The sequence below is a fragment of a genome, unplaced genomic scaffold, assembly GCF_019419815.1.
Source record: "Pyrus x bretschneideri cultivar Hongxiangsu unplaced genomic scaffold, Pyrus_bretschneideri_v1 Contig51, whole genome shotgun sequence".
Taxonomy (NCBI): domain Eukaryota; kingdom Viridiplantae; phylum Streptophyta; class Magnoliopsida; order Rosales; family Rosaceae; genus Pyrus; species Pyrus x bretschneideri.
The window spans coordinates 1345671-1367285 of NW_025999789.1; the positions used below are offsets into that span (position 1 = coordinate 1345671).

General features: G+C 35.4%; 1 protein-coding gene and 1 long non-coding RNA gene across 4 annotated transcripts; one reads left to right on the top strand and one right to left on the bottom strand.

The window, feature by feature from the left end:
• Positions 1-9435, top strand: LOC103954638. Of its 3 annotated transcripts, XR_007253008.1 has the most exons (6): positions 1-209; positions 8103-8345; positions 8598-8687; positions 8797-8904; positions 8999-9168; positions 9308-9435. It is a non-coding gene; the product is annotated as an uncharacterized LOC103954638 (long non-coding RNA). The 3 variants fall into 3 exon arrangements; XR_007253007.1 differs by lacking the exon at positions 9308-9435 and having other exon boundaries at positions 8999-9276; XR_007253009.1 differs by lacking the exons at positions 1-209; positions 9308-9435 and adding an exon at positions 6219-6713 and having other exon boundaries at positions 8999-9278.
• Positions 9436-11775: 2340 nt separating this feature from the next.
• Positions 11776-21187, bottom strand: LOC103954672 (probable disease resistance protein At4g27220). Its single transcript, XM_018649254.2, is given in 5 exon segments — positions 11776-12007; positions 13711-16561; positions 16564-16847; positions 16976-17081; positions 21038-21187. Coding segments are annotated over 3 exon segments (3177 nt in total). The 5' UTR covers positions 16841-16847; positions 16976-17081; positions 21038-21187; the 3' UTR covers positions 11776-11958.
• Positions 21188-21615: the final 428 nt, after the last annotated feature.

The window sequence follows — 21615 nt, forward strand, 5'->3', positions numbered from 1 at the left end:
TTTTACAAAAATGCCAGCTTTCATTTTCTGATTTCTGTCAGGACCAGGAGAGAAAGAAGAAAAATAATGGGTGTGGGTTTCAGGCTTTCGCCCGCACTCTTCTCTCTCCTCTTCTCTGCTTTAATTTGAAAAAACAAAAATGGCTGCTTTGCGTCTCGGCGACGGATGCATTGGCTCCTCCACTCGGTGATGAGTCACTCTTCCGAGAGGTTCGCAGGTTTCTTTGGAATTAATTTTTCTCTACTGTGTTTCAATTATTTTCTCAAATTTTTGCGTTTCTTGATTTGTTTTTGGAATTTGAACTTGCGTTTCTATTTGTCGTTGTATTTTTATGAAGTTTAGTCGGCACATTCTTGATTTTCTTTCTTTAAATGTTTAATTGATCCCGAGTTTCCTCATGAATCTGATCAACTTTGTTCAAACATTTATCTGGTTAGAATTTCAGTAGATTTATCTTCAGAATTCTTTCTAAAATTTTCAAATTTTTTAAGAAAAAAGAAGGAACTAGAAATTTGTAAAATGGTTTACTTTTGGCTTGCATCTGGAAATTTGAATAACAAAATTAATTTTTGTCTGGTGGATTATGAGGGAGTGGCATACCTGTACATAAAGAAAAGTTTATTTCTAACAGAATTGGCTGACAGAGTGGGATTTTCTCTTAGACCAACTTCAATGGTGGGTTAAAAGCCAAATTACCCTCCAAAATTTTTCCCCAAACGCATTCCAACCCAAGAGGAAAATTTGAGCTAAATGCTAAATGCCAACCCAATGCCAAATTCCCCCCGAAATTTAGCCCAGAAATCAGGGTGGACTCTACCCAATATTTTTCGGAATTTAAATTTTTTTAGATTAAAATGTTCATAAAATTAATTTACGATAGTCTACATATTTATTTTTTTAAAAAAAATTTAATTGAACAAAAAAAATAGCCTAAATTCATTCTTTAATAATCCCGGGCTAAAATTTTTGGGTAGAATGGTTGGAGTAGAAAAGCTGTTTCTGGGTTAAAAGCTAAATTTTTCGGGCTAAAAAATTTGACCTTTAGCCTAACCATTGGAGATGGTCTTAGGGGCAAAAGCTGGAAAATAATTTATTCCGTTTTGGGCTTTTAATTCAGCCCATATCTGTTCAATGTTTGCGGAGCTTAATATAGATTAATTTGTCCTTATGATTAAATATGAAACTCTTGATTAAATAATAGTACACAGTAGTTTTTGGTTAAATTAAACTTAGTTCAAATCATTTTTGTTAAAGCTTTCATTATTTTTAGATTAGATTTAATTAGATTAATAGTTCTCGTGGAAATAGGGTAGTTGGAAGATAATGCATGTGGTAAAAAAATTAGGATTTAAGCCTCTGTAGTGAAGTTTATTAGGATTTAAAGATGTGATATTCACACACCTTTTTTAACTTCTCACACACCCTTCTAATTTTCGACCGTCGGATCGGATGAATTAAAAAAGATCAGCAGACATAAATTAACAAAGGGTGTGTGAGAAGTAAAATGAGGTGTGTGAATAGCACACCCCTAGGATTTATGCCCAAAATTAAAAATTTCGTCAACTTTTAGCCTAATATGAGTGGTTCACGTGCTAATAATTAACAAAAAGTTGATAGAATTTTCAATTTTGGACTTTCTTTTGACTACCCTATCACTACGAGGGCTAGTAATCCAATAAGAAAGCTTACAAATTCTAAAAAATTAAAATCTATAGTTTCAAATTCTATCATTTTGAGGTTACTTAGTAATTTTAAATTTCCACTTCTAGAATGCAGAGAGTTAAGAAAATAAAATGACATCCTTAACTCACTCACTCAAAAAGAATGAGGATCCTCCAATCACATCCGTTTGTCGTATATCTTACGATTAGTTTTCGTCAGGTATTGTTTATATTCAATTTTAAATAAAAAATTTACAATAATTTCTAATCGCACAATAAACAGATATGATTAGAAGATTTTCGAGATTCTCACAAAGAGAATCCGGCGAGAATCCTCGTTCACTCAAAAATACTTTCCTCTTTTCTGTACATCTGCATTTTCTCTCCATACCTGACAACTTGATGATCTGAGTTTTCATTCGCCAACTCCACTCCGCCACCATGTCCGTCCAGTTCAACTTGGACTAGGTTGCTGTTGGCATGGGGTGTTAGCACAGCTACTCACTCGTAATTCGTAAGAGCTGTAGATGGACTCTCTCCGTAGAAGTTTATGCATAGACTTCTTTGCTTCAAAAACAATTTTTAATTCTCTGCCAAACGGATCCTAGGGTCATTTCCAACCGAAGAGTCCAAAGGGCCAAAACTAGTCTGAAAGCTGTCTCCAATCGAGGGCTAGGCCAAAGGGTTCATGTGCCCCACGGAATCTGAAAGGGTCAAAGTGCCAACTGGCTGGCCTAATCCAACCAGCCAGCCTCGAATTGGGCCAAAAATTCTAGCATTCCTGTCGAATTTAATCGACAGAATTCTAGGCCAAATTTCAAATGCAATGGCTAGTTGACGTCAGCTAGTCGTTATTTTTGAATTTTTTTTACACAATTATTTTTCTATAACTTTCTATAACTTCTATTTTACAAAATTTGTTTTATATTTTTTTTCTAAATTATATTTTTTTCCTATAACTTCTATTTTACAAAATTTGTTTCATATATTTTTTAAATTCTATTTTTTTCTATAACTTCCTAAGTCATTATACAACATTAAATTAAATTAAGTAACATGAAACAACATTACATTGTATTTAAATTTAAGTTGTAGTTTTTAAATAATAAATTATGTTTGGCCCTATGGCCCTCGGTTGAAGACGGTTTTTTATAACAGGGCTAAAACGAGCCATATGGTCCTCAGTTGGAGATGGAGGCAAATATGGCCATGTACTGTTCATTAAAATATTAATTTCTTAGAGAGTTAGAGGGCTAAAACCAATGTTCTAAAAAAGGGCCTAGGCAGCTGCCTAGGCGCTAGGCGATGGCAAGACGAGGCGTTTTCTTGCAAATTGGTTGGAAAAATCAGATGGGCTCTAGGCGGGGCTAGGCGGAGCTAGGCCTTTTTTTTTTAATGAAATTAAAAATAAAAATCCTATCTAAGTCTAAGTGGTTTAAAATTGAGAATTTGTTGTATATGTGTTATCCTATATTCCTTACTATGGTTATATGGCATATATGCTTAATGTGTTTTTAAATTTTGGACTTGTTGGATACTCTTTTTGTATTTTATCATTTTTTTTATTATCTTATCCATGGATTTCATACAAGTATAATTTTTTGTAAGTGTTAATATGCACTTATTTACAAAATATACAAGAAATTTACCTAAATCCGCTTAGGCGCCCGCCTAGACCCCGCCTAGCCACTTAGGCACTAGGCGCTAGCCCACCATCCGACTAGCGCCTAGCATTTTTTAGAACTTTGGCTAAAACGAACCATTTGGCCAGCCTTCGGTTAGAGATGGCTTAAGCATCACAAGTGCCTTTATTTACATAGTTACACCTTAACTTTAGATAACTTGTTTCTTAAGATTGCTTAGTCAGCAAGTATAGTGGGCATATTGTTATACTCCACATGTACATTCATTGAAGGTTAATGAGAGTACATTTTTTTAGATTCAATCTTTCTCTAAACTTTCCCCCTGTCAAACTGATTCCTTCATAACTGTCACACTTTCTACAGTTAGCCCTCCCCAACCAGCTTTAGATAACTTGTTTCTTAAACTTTACCCTGAAAATATATACAAAAGTGATGAAATTAGGGTTTCACCATAAAATCAATTGACAATACGTATGGTTGATTTTCAAGCCTACACATGGGCAATAAGTGTGACGTGTGAGCACGTGTGACCCTTTAGACTTTCACAAGAGAGACAATATGTTCTGATACCACGATAAAATTAAAATTCAACTATAAAATTAATTGACAATATAAAAAGTAGCCTAAAATTATATAAGTCTTTAAATAGACTTGTCTCTCACCAACGTGGACAAACTCTCCCCACACACAATTAACTCTCAACCTTTTTTGAACATAAAAGCAAAGCAAAGTTTGCAGTTAGTGTCAAAGTCAGCTAGATTAGCTTACCCCCCTGAATATTGCAGCCGCTCTCTTTGACTTGTACAGCTCCTTGCTGAGCTCTTTTCCTCTCCTTAAATACTTGTGCTTCAATATTTTTCTGTTCATTCATACCACTACAACATTTTAGGTTTATTACGACTTGAAATATAGGGCGTATAATACTGATATGTTATAAATGATATTATTCATAACATTTATAAAGCTCATGTCATAATACTTGTGCATGGTCTGTCATTCACAGAGTCACTTTTGTGTAAGTCGTAAATAAAATTATATATAACTTAAGCGTTGTGTGTTGTATTTGACAATTTATACAAAGCATTTCCTTTTTCTTTTAAAGCTTTGCGTTATGTCATAAAGTGGACTTTCCATATACTGGGGTTCGTACCTCTTATGGTACACATAACACTTGGTAAATAATGGCTTTTAGCACAGAAGTTTTGGTGTAAAGAAGCCCGCTTAATAATTCATTCTCGTGCCGTCTATTTTTTATTTAGCCGCTTCTTTTTTTGGTTTTTTTTTTTTTTATTTTTAAAATTCCCCCTCAAATCTTAAAAGGGTTTGTATTTTCTTGGTAAACTTGAAAGAGAAATATAGAGTGGATTTCGAAACAGAAAAATGATGCTAGGGTTATCTAAAGACTGGTGGAGGCGCTGACAGCGCATAAGGCCAAGTATCTTGGTACGAATTCAATTCTGGTCCCTGGTTCTTGCTCTAATTTGCATTTTTGTGAAAGTAGATAGGCTATTTAATGGGTTGAAGGTTAATTGGAGAACAGATAATTGCAGTTATTTAGTTCAGTTTTGCAATTTAGCTAATCGCTTTAGCGTAAATGCTTTGTTCAACGATAAGTATGGGTGGGCTGAAGGTATTCGTCCAATTTACAATCCAAATTGCAGCTTTGTGTCTAATTGGGTTGTAGTTAGGATTTTTCCTCTAGCTAATTATCAATGGTGGGTCTTAGGGAGTGGAGCCTAGAGGCAAAGTTTAAAACTAGGTTTTTGGGCATGCAACAATGTAAGAGCCAAGGAAGGTAACTGGAGAAAATTAAAATATGGGGTAGATTTTTTTGGTTATTGTGGGTGTTTGGGTTAATATTTGAACATTGGGCTTAAATGAAAGAAAGCCTAAGGATGCCAAATTAAAGAGGACTTGCTCGAAGCCCAGCACCAAGCCCACAGGCAAAGTGAAGCCTTCTCAGCCAAGATATAAGCCACGTGCTTACCATTGAAGTGACAAGTGATGGGGACTAACCTACTACGAGCCAAAGAACACTTTCTCGTGGCATTCCAAGTAAAAAGCTGATGACTCACTACCCTTAAAGTGCTTTTGGGCAAGAACAAAGTCACAGCAGTCGGGCTCATTTGCCTATAAAAGGAGGAAGAGGTCCCAGAAACAAGGACACTCAACCAATCAAACAAACAAACATACAAACTCTGTTCTCAAGCCAGATTTTGCATTCAAAAGCTGAAATCAACCCAGATTCAGTCCTTTTTAGCGACAAGCTATCTCTTGTCCAGTTTAAAGCTCTGCTATCTCCCTCGGTGGTGTAGTATCGATTCCTTTGTGTAAAATTGTTTACCATTCATCCCTTTTTAACATATAAACCCCTGTTAATTCAAAGAGAAATGATTGTAAGAGGTTCAACCTTGACAGACAAGGTGAAATCTTACCCGAAGCTCTTTGTTTGTTTTCTAAACTTGTAGATCTATTACTTAATGCATTCTTCAGCATGTATTCAAGTCATTTCCATCAGTTTTCCTACTTTGAGAGTTCCATTTGCATTTGGATCTGGTTAGTTTAATGGATATGTTTTCATTAAAATCAATCAAGAACCAAGCAAATAGCTTAAGGGGATTTGGACTCTCTTCATTCGAACATACAAGACTATGAACTAAAAGTCCTCATTTACAAGGCAAGAAAAAGAACTTAATGTGGACTTAACCCATCCACGACAATCCTTTGATAACAAGAAGTCTGAGTAACTTGGGGCGTAAGTAATCGACTAAAAATACTCTTGTTCTACATCTACTGTATTGAGATAGCAGTGGCACGCCTAACACTTAGTTAGTTTTGATTGCGAGCCTCAAGGCCTTCACCTAAGGCCCCACAAAGGCACATTTCAAAACTAACTTTGTCCTCTTCTTGTAGCACATCCACAAGCAAGAGCCCGACTACACATCCAAAGTGCCAATCCCTTAAGAAGCTGTGCGAAGGTCCGAGGATCCTTCTCCAAAGAAATCTTAGACACCAACAGTGGGATGTCGAATTGAGGCATTTGCATTTGTTTCAAATACAATTCGGGTTGGCTGTGATTCAATTAAATGGTGCCTCACAAACCCGTGGTTTCGGGTTTCTAGAGCTTAATTGCTCAATCCCTTGCAAATATACGGGGTTTGTAGCTTATTTGATGTTCAATAAATTTGACGAACATGAGATAGAAGCCTATGTGAGGGTTCATGTGCTATGCGGGCTATCTGGGGAACAAGTAAAGATGCAGGGCGCTAAAGGAGTGAAGATCTTTGGGAGTGATGACGAAGTTGGTTTTCATGAAATCCTCACCTCAGCCTGTTAGGTGTGGGTTACGAGAGCGGGGCTGGTACGGGACTGGAGAAGGACCGAGAAGGTTGCTGACTGTATGCAAAAGGTGAGTACTAGGTGTTATAGTTTATGGTTTGATAAAAGTATAGTTCCTTGTTTGCTTACCCTTTAATTAGGCATAATAAGCTTGGTACTGTTTGGTTTTATTGGGATAATATGCTGATAAATAATCAACTATGGATTGATTTTACTAGTAAGGTGTTAATGGTTTACTGTTGTGAGAATTATGTAAGTTGGAACTTGGCTTGTCTAAATATGATTGCTGGTAATTGTATGCTTAATCGCCAGGATGTAGGGATTCAGGTAGGAAGTAGGATTGTGGGGGAGGGAAATAGGCTTGTGGGGGATGTTGTGGCATCCATTAAGGCAGCAGGAGCTGCGACGTCTTCCCTTAGGCTAAGTAACGAAGTGTTAAGTCCAAGTAAAAGAGTCTGTGAGGAGATGCAGAAGCAAGACCGAGCTACATTAGTCTGACTAAAGAAATAGATTAATGAAGTGCATGATGTGGAATTGCAGGGGTCTTGGAAGACCTGATTTTAAGAGTAATTTTAATTATTTGTGTGCTAGTTTTAAGGTGGACCTTTTTTGTTTAATGGAAACTAAAATAGATGTGGAGAAGGTCCGTGGAAACTTTTATGGAAAGTTTTTTGATAAGATGATTAGTTGTAGCCCTGCTGGCAGGGATGGTGGTCTATGTTTAGTTTGGAACTCGTCCAAGGTTGTAGTTAATGCTATCACCTTGACTGCTCGTTATTTGCCTTGTTTAGTGATCGGTCCTTGTTCTACTTAAGATCAGTTTTTTACGTTTGTGTATGCTTTTTCTAAAAAACGGTTACAGTTGGAATTGTGGGAGGATATCCTTGAATTAGATCCAAAGGATAAAACCGTGGTGCCTAATGGGTGATTTCAATAATATAGTGAACATAACTGAGAAGAAAGGTGGCTGCGAATCTAGTGTGTTCTAATTACAGTAGTCAATCGTTCTTATGTGGATTATGTTTTGTTGATAAGATGGCCAAGACAAAGTTGTAGAGCCCTAGTAGCAGGGTGCTGTTGACGTTTATAATTTTCTTTTGAAGGGGTGTTCATCGCTTTTATACTTTCATTGTTTACTCTCATACGTACAATACTGAAAAGTAAGCACATATTGACGCATAATTTTAGTTCCATATTTATACATAATTTTGATTACATGTCCAAATTACCCAAGATTCTTTTTCCTTTACAAATTTGTGGAGTGCGTTACATGGATATGATTCATGTATGAAATGCACATGACTCTCACTAATTTAAGGGTTGCATCGTTGACTGTACAGTTTTCAGTTCTTTATAATCATGAGTATAGACAGTTTCTAATTCTTTATAATCGTGAGTATAACAATGGTTTCTATAACAAAATTCTGTTAAATATGTACTATCAGTATTTGTTTTCCAGGTTCATTAGTTGAGGATGATTTTTCCAAGAAAGAAAAGATCGCGGCATTCAGGCTGATCTAAAGAATATTATGTTGAAATTGCACCTGACGATCTTACAAGAAGAAGACGAAGAAGTACCAGATGACCTATTCACAGAGGAGTCGAATCTAACTAAAAGAAAGAAGGGTCATACCAAATAATGTCAAATTAATTCAAGATTGGAAGACTTTCCTTGCAAAGAAGATGACTCTAAGATGAAATTGTAAGCTCATTCTCCTTTTATTTTATTTCTAAGATTAGTTATCTTCGTTTGAGTTCAAAATTGGGTCACAGAAATCAAATTGATAGTAGTTAAAAGTCTATTTCAACACCAAGCCCGTCTACACAAGAATTTGGTGTTAGTTAAACATGTGTGGGATTCTATCTTGATTGCATGTTAAATTAGTTTGAAGATAGATTTGGTACATGCTAGCTAATCGATACGTGATATGAATCATTTGTTTCCTTTTGATAGGACAAAAGCGAAACATTCAGAGAGATGAAGTCTAAGCTACTCCCGCACACATGTAGACGCAAAGGATATGCTAGGTTGGCGGAGGATTTGGTAATTACATTTGATTCTAGTGCCTTCTTTTCTACAGGACAAGAACAATTTACTAATTTTATTCTGTGTTCTACTGTGTGTTTACTACATTTATGTTTCTATTTTGTAGAAAAGAAAAAGTGTAGACCCTTCTCTAGTTTCTAGAGGTGATGTTTGGATTTCAGCACATACTAAGAAGGGTGGTGGACCATCCAATTTGCTTGCTGCGGAGACTATTGTAAGTAATTTTTAGCCATTTATTTCTTCTTGTTTGTTGATATGCAAACTGATGAGGTCTTAACTTTGATGTGCAACGTTACGAAAAAATTAAGCAATATGGAAATGGATCATCATCTGGTTTTCGAGGTGACGTTCTTTCCAAAGTTTTTGGTGCTGAGCGCCATGGTTGTGCAAGAGGAGTCGGAGGTGGTGTTCCTCCTACAAAGCTTGAAATATTATATTTTCAGAACAGAAATTGCGTAATCACCAGATGGATGAAAAGGTGCACAATTTAACTAATCGGGTCAGAGCACTGACAGAATTGGTGCATCTTTTTATGAAAAATCAGCTTAGTGATTTAATAACATTGGGATCATATTGAATATTTGTGAAATCAATTTTAGTGACACATCAAATGACAGGGTAATGATCTACCGAGAGGCATCTCCTGACACACAGGTTGCAGCTCCTGAGGCACATGTTGATACTATCGCAAGAACTGAAACTCGTTTTTCCCAATGCGCAACAAATGAACCGTGGTGACCAGGTTGATACACTTTTTCAATGAGCCTTCTAACTATTAATGCTCATTGACTCTGTTAAAAGCTTTGCCATTTTCAATCTAACTAGAGACACTAGAAATGATCATTAACTTAGTTAAAAGTTATGATGCTTTGGTCCTTTTTCATAATTCCGCATCTACTGGTTTCTATTTTTTTTTCAAATCCTGCAAGTTATTTCTGAAAACATTGAAACATCGTGGTGTACCAGATGGTTTGATTATAAGACACCTTCTTTTTGGTCCATCAACTTATTTATAACTGCTCAATGGTACGTAGTGTGATAATTTTCAAATATTTTGATATTAAGACAGATGTAGGACAACATAGAAATTATTAGGGCCTTCAGCAACAAAATTATGAAAAAGTGAGTGTGAGATACAATTAAAAAAAATGAAAGAGAAGGATCATGATTCATGATCTAAAGGTGAATAGGGTAGAAAGGATTTAGTTTCATTGTTAAAATTGGTTGTGAGCTTATTGTTATTGTATTTTCAATTTGTATATTTACTTGAACTTTCTAGTATCAATTTGGTTAGATATATCTAGCACCACCATAGAAGCCGTTTGTGTATATATGAAATAATAAAAATGATAAGTTGATTGGGTTCCCTTGGTATAGAAAACTTCATTTTAATCCTTGGTAAAGATGATTTTTAGATTATAACCATGAGTAAGATCAAAATCTAATTTTAGTCCCTTGATACATTAATAATCTCATTTATTAATTATATTTTGATTTTTTAATTATTTCTCATTTTCTTCCTAATTTTTAATATATTAATTTTATTTCACTATAATTATAATTTTCATTTCATTTATCGTAATATATTTTGTTGTAAACATTTAGATAAACTATTTTTTGCCATACAATATATTTTGATGTACTTTGTCTTCTTTATTTAGGTACATTAAATTCATTATAATACATTTCAGTGCATACATTTAGGTACATATATTTCGATACAAACATTTAGGTACAATAATTCAATATAATATATTTCGGTGCATACATTTCAGTACACACATTTAGGTACGTTAATTTAATATAATACATTTCGGTGCATATATTTCGGTACATATATTTCAGTACTAACATTTAAATACATTAGTTCAATATAATACATTTCCGTACTAACATTTAGGTACATTAACGAGTTTTTCAAGTTTGAAGAATGTTAAATAAAATTAAAAAATTAAAAAGCTCTTTTTTGGTCAAAAAATAAATTAAAAATTATATGTTAATAAATTTAAATATTTAATGGGAGACATTAAATAAAATGCACATTAATTATTTTGAAGTAAGGACACATCAATGAATTATAATCAATATATAATCTAACACCAAGTTTATTTTAAATTTCAATCTTCTTGAAGGATCAAAGTTAAAAAAACCTCTAATTTATATACACTTATTTATTCTATCTCGTTTTACTATTTTCCAGGTTGCATTCAATAATAGTTTCCTATAGATTTGAGAATTAGCTCAGCACTTCTTAAGGAATTTCTTTGTTTTTTTGTTTTTTGTTTTTTTTGTTGGTATGGTGCTCTTTTGTGATCAAATTGGTTGCTCTATGGACATGGAGGATGTGCTTGGGAGATCGGTTTTTTGGTATGATGCTACTTTTTAGGCATCATTAGTTTTCTGCTTTGTAGGCATCACCGTGTGTGCACAGTGAAAATGGCAGAGAGAGTGCGTGAGGGAGAAAGTGAGAGAAGAGAGATAACCGAGAGGGTGTAAGAGAGATTTTCTGCAAATGACCTCTGGGTGGGACGAAATAACCCATCTATATACGAGGAAAAATATCATTTTTGTCGTATTGTTGTGCATGACGTTTGTATATTCGAAAATTCCTATTTTTGTCCTAAGTTTAAGAAAATGAGTCACTTTTATCTATTTCCTAAAAAAAAAATGAGTTTGCCAACAAGAAAATCGACATGGAAATGCATATACAAATTCCTATATGCTGACAGTGAGGCGCACACAGAAAACAGTACACTAATCAGATTACCATGCCTATACGCAAATAGGAGAATGCCGCACATATCATTCATGGAAGAAGGAAAAGAAGAAACAAAATTGGGAGATGAAGAGTCCAAATTAACTTGCGATATCAATCCTTGTTATATATGCATACAATGGGAGCCTTGGAAGTTTTGGCTTCTAAGGCCACTGTGAATCCACCAACGTGCAATGATTTAGGAGATTAAATTCTTACAATTAATCCCATAATTTAGGATATTTTACCTCTGCACAAGAACCTTGCGGTTGGCACTTTAGGAAATTAGATTAGTGTGCAAATAACATGACACTACTGTATCATAACTCGTACGTGGAAATATGGTAGTCTCCCAGATATTTATACATATGGAGTCAACAAATTACATAAGAAAATGTCTAAATACAATAAACACACAAACAAAAAGATGGACCTCCATATTGACCCAACAGCCCAAAAAATAGTTCTGAGCCCTAAACAGAAAAAAAAATAAAAGCAAACCCTAACAGCTTCCTACCTTTGCCGCCAACCTGCTTGCCGAACGAACATCCCCCGCAACCATCTGAAATAAAAAAATAACCAGAGCCCCAAAATGAAAATTAAGCCACAGCAGAACCCCAAAACAGAGCCCCAAACTCCTCCACAGAGCACCACAACAGTAGCCGCCACAAATCGAAGAAAGTCAGTGGGAAAAAACCCACTAGCAACAGTGCCAACAAAGGCAAACCAAAGGAAGGAGGTGGTGTGAACACCTGAACCAACGCTCTACTCACCTTCCGGGAGAAGCGCGATAAATCGCGTTGAAAAAAAAGTGGGAGGCGATCCTGTGGAGTCGAAGAAGGATGGAGCCAATCTGGATTGGGGAACGTGTGGGGGGGGGGGGGGGGCAAGGAGGAAAAGGTGGAAAGAAGGGAAAAGGTGGAAGGAAGACGAAAGGAAACAAAGGGGAACAGTGGAAGGAAGGAAGAAATGAGAAAAGTTGGAAAAGATATTGAAGTCAAAGAAAGCAGATGCACAGGGGGCTGAGTGGCAAACAGGCCACTGGGCAGTGGAAAATGGAAGATGAAGGAGAAGGGAAGGACGGCCACCAACCTTGGCCATAGCTAGGATTGGCGGCTGCGGGAAGAACGAAGTGGAGGACACACACACCAGTGAAAAAAGCTCTTAGAAGGAGAGAAAATCTCTCACAAGGAGAGAAGGTGCCACCACCTGGATGGTGAAAGATGTGCGACCTTATGCAATAATGTGTTTCTCATCAACTTCTTCTTCCAGGAAAATTAATTACCTCTGCTCCCACAACCTTTTGGTCAATTCAAAATAATGGACAAGTATAAGTTAGCAATTTGCTTTGGTTTTTGCTCTCCAAATAAATTTATAACTATTTGTGTAATTCAAGTATTAAAAGAAATTCAAAACAAAAGATAAATAATGGCGGAGCTAGGAATTTTTCACCGGGTGGGCTAACTTAATTATTTGAATCTTTATAAACAAGGAAACTTGATACAATATTTTTTCACAATATCAAATTTTCACAAGGTGAGATAAGAATTTTCATTATTAAATAAATACGTGTTAAAATTCAAAACAATCCAAACTTGTATATGTATGAAAAGTGACGAGAAAAAGGATGTTAAAAAAGAGATGGTTTGTAAACTGTAGTTATATAATTTTATATAATTAAACTGATAGAATTCCGATTAGTGACTAAATATATGGTAAGCCACATTCGAAAATCAATAAACTTTACATGTAAAATATTATTTTTCATTGAAAGTTACATGGGCTATAGCTCAGGGTAACCCTTAACGGGTCTCTGCTAGTGTAAACAAACCATCTGCATTGTCATAATAAGCTACTCAATTGCTTTAAAAGAAAAGATTTGAATGTATGTAAATGACATTTAGTAATGTTGTTGCAGATCATTAATTGGACCCTTTTTCCAATTTATTTTCAAATTTCAATGTCAATAATTGATTGATGAAACACTCTCTCAAAAGTGGCACCTTCTATGGATTCTCTGCTATCGTCAATTCTCGTACCAACAATATAAAACATTGTGCAGAAACCAGAATACAGGAGAGAGTCAACTTTTGATAGATTCCCACTAGCATTCTCATTGATTGATATGTAGTAGGTAATTAATTTTGATTAGTTAATCAATTAGTATTTGATTTGTGGTAATTTTAGCCATTTCCTTTGAAGGAAATAGAGAAAATAGAGTGAAAATGAAAAGACAAATGAAATTTACGCATGAAACAGGTGTACCTTTTCCTTAGGAGGAGGAAATGTTGCTCATTGTTTAGTTGGACTTGCATCTGGCTGCGGAAGTCAGAAGTAGAGGTTAAAAACTTGGGGCAGTCCAGCACATGCAAGTATTCCAATGAAGGGCACAAAAGTCTAGCCTTTCCAGCGAAGATGCTTGTCAGCGTTGGAAGACTTTGCAATGCTAAGTTCTTCAGTTGTGGAAAAATGATCTCGGAATCCTGCACTACTAATCCCTCGCTTAGGCCGAAAAGTTGATCCAAGCTATGGCATTTGTCCACCCAAAGCTCTTCCAATTGCAGCAGACATTGAACTATGTCGAATGTGAAGAGACTTTTCAGTTTCTTGCACTTGGAAATTGTCAGAATTCTAAGATTATGAAACATTGCAGGCTGAGCAGGATCGTTCCATATGTTTGTCAGTTCCGGCAGATTCTCCAGTTTCATCTCTCTCAATTTTGTCAAGACCGTTTCTCCTTGTTCAAGCCCTTGAGATCTGAATATATAAACCATATCAGCCCCACATACAATAAGTACTTCAAGATTTTGTAGTCTCCGCAACAGATTAGATGGAACAAGTGCATCCGCCACACCTTCACACTGCTCCACCTCCAAGATCTTGAGATTTCCAAGCGACCCCGGCAGTAATTCACCAACACATAACTGTTGCAAGCAGTCCCAGTAGAAGACATGCAACTCTTCCAAGCTCTCGAACACAGGCTTATTTGGAACCCTAGTTACTGTGTTCATCAAAGTTACCATCTCACGGCACTCCTGGAGATGCAAAAACTTGAGTCCATGTAACTTCCCATGACCGTACTCGACAAGAATGTCAGTTAAACTTCTAGCCTCCATGTAGATTATTTTCTCCACTCTCTCCGTTACTGTGCTGTTAAACCAATCTGGCAGCTTGTTGATTGTTGTGTCCAGAAGCAAGGCTCTTGAATATGGAGTAATAGTATTCTTTGATAATTGCACATTCACGGACCGATAAAATAGGTCTCTGCTGATACATATATCAAAATTTACCCAATTTCGAAGGAACCCTACATTTTTCGGAAGGCATTCTGCATCAGAAATGTCAACCTTCAAAATGTTTAAGTAACACAAGCTAATTAGCTCATCAAAACTAGCATTAGTTTTGTCATCTTCTCCTTCAACTTTCTTGCCCCAGTCAGCGAAACTCTGTTGCATGTATAGTTCTTCTAATTTGGACAGCCGCGATATCACATTGGATGGAATTGTTGCAATGTAGGTACTCATAGTGAGATCCAACATCCTTAAATTGGTCAAATGTCCAATTTCTTCCGGCAATTCCTCAATACCAGATTCTCTCAAACTAAGAACCTCCAGCTTTTTCAGTTCTCCGAGAATTGATACATCCATTATTGACTGACAACGATCTAGATGCAGCGTTTGGAGCTTGGTTAAGAGATTAAATGATGAGGGTAATGAAGAAATTTCGGTACTACTTATGTCGAATACCCTTAATGCATTTGGGCTTTGGAAAAAATCTTCTGGGATCTCCTCTACTCGAAAATTTGACTGTAGTAATAAAATCTGGAGTTTTGGACATACCAATTCGTCAGGAAGATTGCAAATTTCATTCCCCATTAGGGAGATTGCGGAGTAGTCTTCGAGTGAATTCATTGGCCAATCCTTTAAGTGGCAGCCAGCTTTTACGAAAAATCCTTGGCCATCCCCAGATGATGCAATTAGTATTGCCATGTCCCGAATCACATCATGCATTCTTACACATCCGTCTTGTTCACCATTCAAAACCAAGCTACAAGCTTTAAGGTACTTGGCCACCAAATGTGCTGTTCTTCTGGCATCTTGCATTGAGTTGGCATCTCGAAACAATCCTTTCCCGATACCATACTTCAGCAAGTCTTCGATTTGGATGTCAGAGTCCTCCGGGAATAAGCAGCAAAGTAAGAAGCATGACTTGGCGTCATTGTCCTTCAAGTAATCGTAGCTCAACTTTATACACCTGAACACATCCCCCTCGTCATCAAGGTTGGTAGTTTGGGACATCTCCAGTCGTCGAGCTGCTTCTCTCCATTCTTCTAAGTCCTTATCTCCGAGTGCTCTTGCAACTGCAATCAAAGCAATTGGGAGACCACCGCATTCTCTAGCTACCTTCCTCGCTGTGTCATAAAAATTGGTTGATTGAAAAGACATGTTCGCCTTTTTCACAAACAAGGCCCAAGAATCTTCTTTTGACAGGATATCGAGATGAATCTTTTTTTGGCTCTTCATGGTATGACATATATTCCATATCCTTGTGGTGAGTAGAACTTTGGAATTGCAGTTTTGGAGCTCGTAGTGATCGGGGATCCCTATGAGAGACAAATCTATTGTCTTCCAAATGTCGTCCAAAATTATAAGGATCTTTTTTCCTCTCATTATTCTCTCCTTCAATCTAGCTGCTCTGGCTATTTCTGTCTGCTCATTCAAATTCAAGGCCAGCATTTCTGCAAGCTGTTGTTGAATCTTAACCAGGTTCGGGTTTTGGGAAATGACAGCCATAATCACATGATCAAAGAGCTTGTCTTTACACGCTTGCAAACCAACATGTTTCACCAAGGTCGTCTTGCCTATGCCTCCCATTCCATGGACCGCAATGACAGTGACGTTATTGTCTTTCAGTGCCTTCATGACCCCATCCATGGCTTGCCTTGTTGCTTCAAATGCTTCGAAATCTCCTGCTGACATGGTGGACTCAAACTCAATGGGTCGGAGAACTTGAAGCAAAACTGTTTCAAACCTTTTTTCTTCTTTAAGCTTGTTCATTTCTTCTGCCTCCTTAACTGCTCTCTTGCTTAAACTGTAACGCCATTTCAAATTCGGACAGCAGCCTCCGAGGCATGTTTTGTCTTCTCGGGCTTCGCATGGATTATGGCATTGTCAGCATCCTTGAGCCATTTTTGAACCTCGGACTTAACTTTGTCTCCATTCATTCGCGCCGCATCCACTTCTCGCTGGTAGTCATTCTGCATGGCCTCTAGCTTTTCGACCAGAACTTCAAGAGACTGCATGTGGCTCTTGTAATGCACCAAGTAAACCAGATGACGCTTCACTGGAGTCCATAACAACTCACCAACTCGTAGTACGAAACTAACAATTTCCATGCCTGTCCTTTGAAAAAAAAAAAAAAAAAAATTAACAGAGAAAAACAAACGTAAGATTCAAAGTTCAAACAATAAAATAGCTACCACCAAAAAGGGAGAAAAACTATGTAGGGATTTGATAACTAGATGACTAACCCGGATCTTCCTTAGCTTTAACTGATACAGACTTTGAGAACGTTTTTGTGCGTTGGACGAATGTCAATGATTATGAGAGGATGTTTAGGCTTGGTTCTTCTGATGTCTGATAACAGTTAAGGTAGACGAAGGATCAGCAGAGAAAGAATCCAACTAATATTTTCTTCGTTTGTAGTTTTCGGAATAGGACAGGGAACGGACTCTTTAAACACTTTCGAGCATCTCCAATCTTTCTTCGAGAAATTTTTCAGTTTACCAGTAGCACAGCCGGATATACCAAGTGTCATAATACAATTGGTTGGAGATTTTTTTTTTTTCAAATTTCCAATCAGTTGTATTATGACACTTCTTGCACTATGCACCGGGCCGCGCTCTCGTCACACTAAAAAATCTCTCTCATCCTTCCTATTTTGAAGTTAAATTATATTTTAGCTAAACTTCAACTGGACCTTCTAGTTGTCTGTTAATTAAAAAAGGATAGTGTGGACTTTCTAGTTGTCTGCTAATTAAAAAGAGTTTGTTTAGATTCTGTCCAAAAATCTAATTTGTTTTTCAAATTGAGTCTAATTGTACCATACCTATATTATATTATAATAAGACTATAAAATGTTTCAACCGAATTTATTTAAGATAGTGTTGAATGCAACTAATTATGAAGAGGTAGATTATAAGGAAAGCAACTAAAAGTGATTTATCTTGTGATATACGTAGATTATCGACAAAAAAGTGATGATATCAGTATATTATTTAGTAAAGAGACTGAATGCCTACGGTTGAAGGAATTTAAATTTACAATTCCTTAAAATTTTCAGTTTTATCATAGATTTAATAAAAAGATAATAATCAATGGACCTATTTTTTAGAAAGTGGACTATTCCTAATAATAACTCACAAAATTGGATTTATATTGAATTTATCCTTAAAAGAATACTAAGATGTCTAGTTCTGAGAATTACAACGAGTAGCGGCCAATATAACTAAAGAAAAGATGTTTATATAGTGATTGTAATTTGGAGTGCACGATTACTATTTTTTGAGTATTTACGAGCATTGAAAAAGATATTTATAATCTATTTACAAGGAACTACTAGAGTTTATTTTTAAGATGGTAGAGACTTATGTCTCGCTTACGTATTCGTAATCAAAATTGGAGGAATTGGATCGAGGGGGAATTGAATTGAAGAGGAATTGGATTGAAGAGAACCAAAATCCAGATTTCCATAAAAGTTGTTTACTAAAATGTTCTGGAATCAGAATAAAAATGGTACTAAATCCATAAAACTATTTACTAATTCAACAGAGTCGAATAGGAATATAAAACATTATAATTACTAAAATACCCATGTCACAAATCAAATATTTTATGCTCATTTTTTATACAATTTGATATAATATAATAGTAAATTTAAAAAAATTATTTATCAGTGCCCCTAGCACATTTTCCAACTACCACCTTCTGTATTTAAATTTTATTATACTTTTAGATTGGGTAATGTTAATGACACCAAATTTCTAAATCAAATTTTGCAAAATAAATAATATGATTAAATTATTACTTAAACGTTGATTACGTATTTATTTTTTATTAGTGACATATTATTTGGTTTAAAATTTTAGTTGTCCTAATATTATTCTTTTAAATTATTAGACAAAATTAAGAAAGCTCACCAATTCTAAAAATATTAAACTCAGAATTTCAAATTTCGTCATTTTGAAATTAATTAGTAATTTTAAATCGCTTCTCTTCCAAACATAGAGAGAAGAAAATAACTTAGAAATAAAATGACATCCGTAATTCACTCATCAGATAATATTGCGTTTTCTCTTTATACCTGACAACCTGATGATCTGAGCTTTGATTCACCAACTCGACTCCGCCGCCATGGTCGTCCCTTTCAACTTCGAGTAGGTTGCTGTTGGGGTGGGGTGTTAGCACAGCTATTCACTCATCAGATAATTCTCTCTAGTTGTAGAGTTGTAGATGGACTTACTGCTCTAAAATTGGGTCACAAAATCGGAAAGTATAGTAGACGTACGCCTGGACAGAATTAGGCGAAGCTGGCAGGGGCTGGGTGGGGGTTAGGAGGACGTATGTTGAGAACGCCGAAATCTGAAGAAAAAAAATTCGTTGCTGAGGCTGCGTTCGGTGTTCTCCTCAAGGTGGTCTCCCCATCTTATCTTTTCTTTGTATTTTATTCTGTTAATTTATTAGCCCCTCGTCATCTTTTCTTCTACTCCTAAAACAATCATTTTTTTTTTTTGTCAACTAAAACAATCATTTTCTGCCTCCTAATCTTTTTTTATTCTTTTGTATGTATTATTTTATGACTTTTTTTTAGACCCGCCATGTAATAAGGGATTTGAATCCCATTCGACTCTAAATTGTGAGGATCTTAGAGATCGTTACATTTTATCTATTTATTATGTATTGTGTGATCAGAAATTATTTAAATTTTTTTTATGTAAAATTAAACACAAATAGTATCTAACAAAAACTGATAAAGTGGATCTGAAGTGGTTCCTCTTCCTATAATAAGATTAAAAATACTAATAATTTAGACTATTTTATTATTTTTAATTGTTATAGCCCATCTAATAAATAAAAGTTCTGAAAAATAAGATTACTTTTAGAAAAAGTAAGAGTTAATAAATATTAAATAAATTATTTACTTTAATCAATGTCAAAATTTATTATTATTATATTTCAAATCTACACACGCCGAGACACACGTCCCAATAAGTCTTTTTCTTTGATTAGTTTCTAAAGAGTAGTCTATAGTGATTAGTTTAGGTTTCCTAGGAGTAGACATTCAGTTTTAAAAAGATTATTTATTATTTTATTAGTTTAGGTTTCTTAGGAGTAGTTTATTATTATTATTTTTTTCAATTTTTGGAGTACAACAATGACTCTTTTTCACTTTTCAGAAAGTCGTTGTCCTGTCTCGTTTGTAGTTTTCCATTTTTTTCCTTTTTTTTTTTTTTTTTTTTTTGTCTTCTTCCTCTTCTTCTTTTTTCTTCTTCTTCTTCCTCCTTCGGGTTGGATTGGGGTTGTTTTTTTTTTTTTTCCTCTTCCTTCTCTCTTCTTCTGCTTGTTTTTCTTTTGCAGGGGGTATTTTGTTTTTTTTGGGGGGGGGGGGGGGGCGGATGAGAGTTTCTCATTTTTTTTTTTTTTTCCTTCTTCTTTCTTCTTTTTCCTCCTTCGGGTTGGGTTGGGGTTGGTTTTTTTTATTTTTTTTTTATTTTTTTCTTCTTCTTCCTCCTCCTTCTTTCTGGGTTGCAGGGGGTTGGGTTTGTGGTGTGGGGAGGGATGACGAACTGGGTTTGGTTTGGGATTTCTTTTTTTTTTTTTTTTGTTTCTTCTTCTTCCTCTTGTCTTTTTCTTTTTGGGTTGCAGGAAGATGGGGGAAGAGAGAGAGAGGAGGGAGGGACGAAAAGGAGAGCTTTATTTTTTATTTTTTTATGTACTTTTTATTATTATTTTAATATTTAAATAATATTAAATGATTTTTTTTGTTTTTAATAATATTTTATTAGTTTTTTAATAAAAAATGATCCCAGATTAAGCCACGTCAACATTTAACTGAGAAATAAACGACCAAACTAACGGAAGGTATAACATTGACACAATTTCTAAAGATGAGGTATGAAAGTGTCGTGACACCAATAGTTGAGGTATTTTTTGTACTTTATCCTAAATTTTATTATACTTTTAGATTGGGTAATGTTAATGACACTAAATTTCTAAATTAAATTTTGTAAAATAAATAATATGATTAAATTATTACTTAAATGTTGATTAACGTATTTATTTTCTATTAGTGACATATCATTTAGTTTAAAATTTTAGTTCCCCTGGTATTATTCTTTTAAATTATTAGACAAAATTAAGAAAGCTCACCAATTCTAAAAATATTAAATTCATAATTTCCAATCCCGTCATTTTGAAATTAATTAGTAATTTTAAATCGCTTCTCTTCCAAACATAGAGAGAAGAAAATAACTTAGAAATAAAATGACATCCGTAATTCACTCATCAGAAAATATTGCGTTTTCTCTTTATACCTGACAACCTGATGATCTGAGCTTTGATTCACCAACTCGACTCCGCCGCCATGGCCGTCCCGTTCAACTTCGAGTAGGTTGCTGTTGGGGTGGGGTGTTAGCACAGCTATTCACTCATCAGATAATTCTCTCTAGTTGTAGAGTTGTAGATGGACTACTGCTCTAAAAATCGGTCACAAAATCGGAAAGTATAGTAGACGTACGCCTGGACAGAATTAGGCGAAGCTGGCAGGGGCTGGGTGGGGGTTAGGAGGACGTATGTTGAGAACGCCGAAATCTGAAAAAAGAAAAAATCGTTGCTGAGGCTGCGTTCGGTGTTCTCTTCAAGGTGCCCTCCCCATCTTATCTTTTCTTTGTATTTTATTCTGTTAATTTATTAGCCCCTCATCATCTTTTCTTCTACTCCTAAGAGCAGTTCCATCCCTAAGACTTTGCGCCAGCACCAAGCGCATTTATCCACTCAAGTGAACAGTAATATACTCTAATGAATAGTAATAGGCTAAAGCATCTCCACCCCTAAAAAAAATAGCCTAGTCAATTTATTAAAATATTATTATTTTTTATTATAAAATAATAAA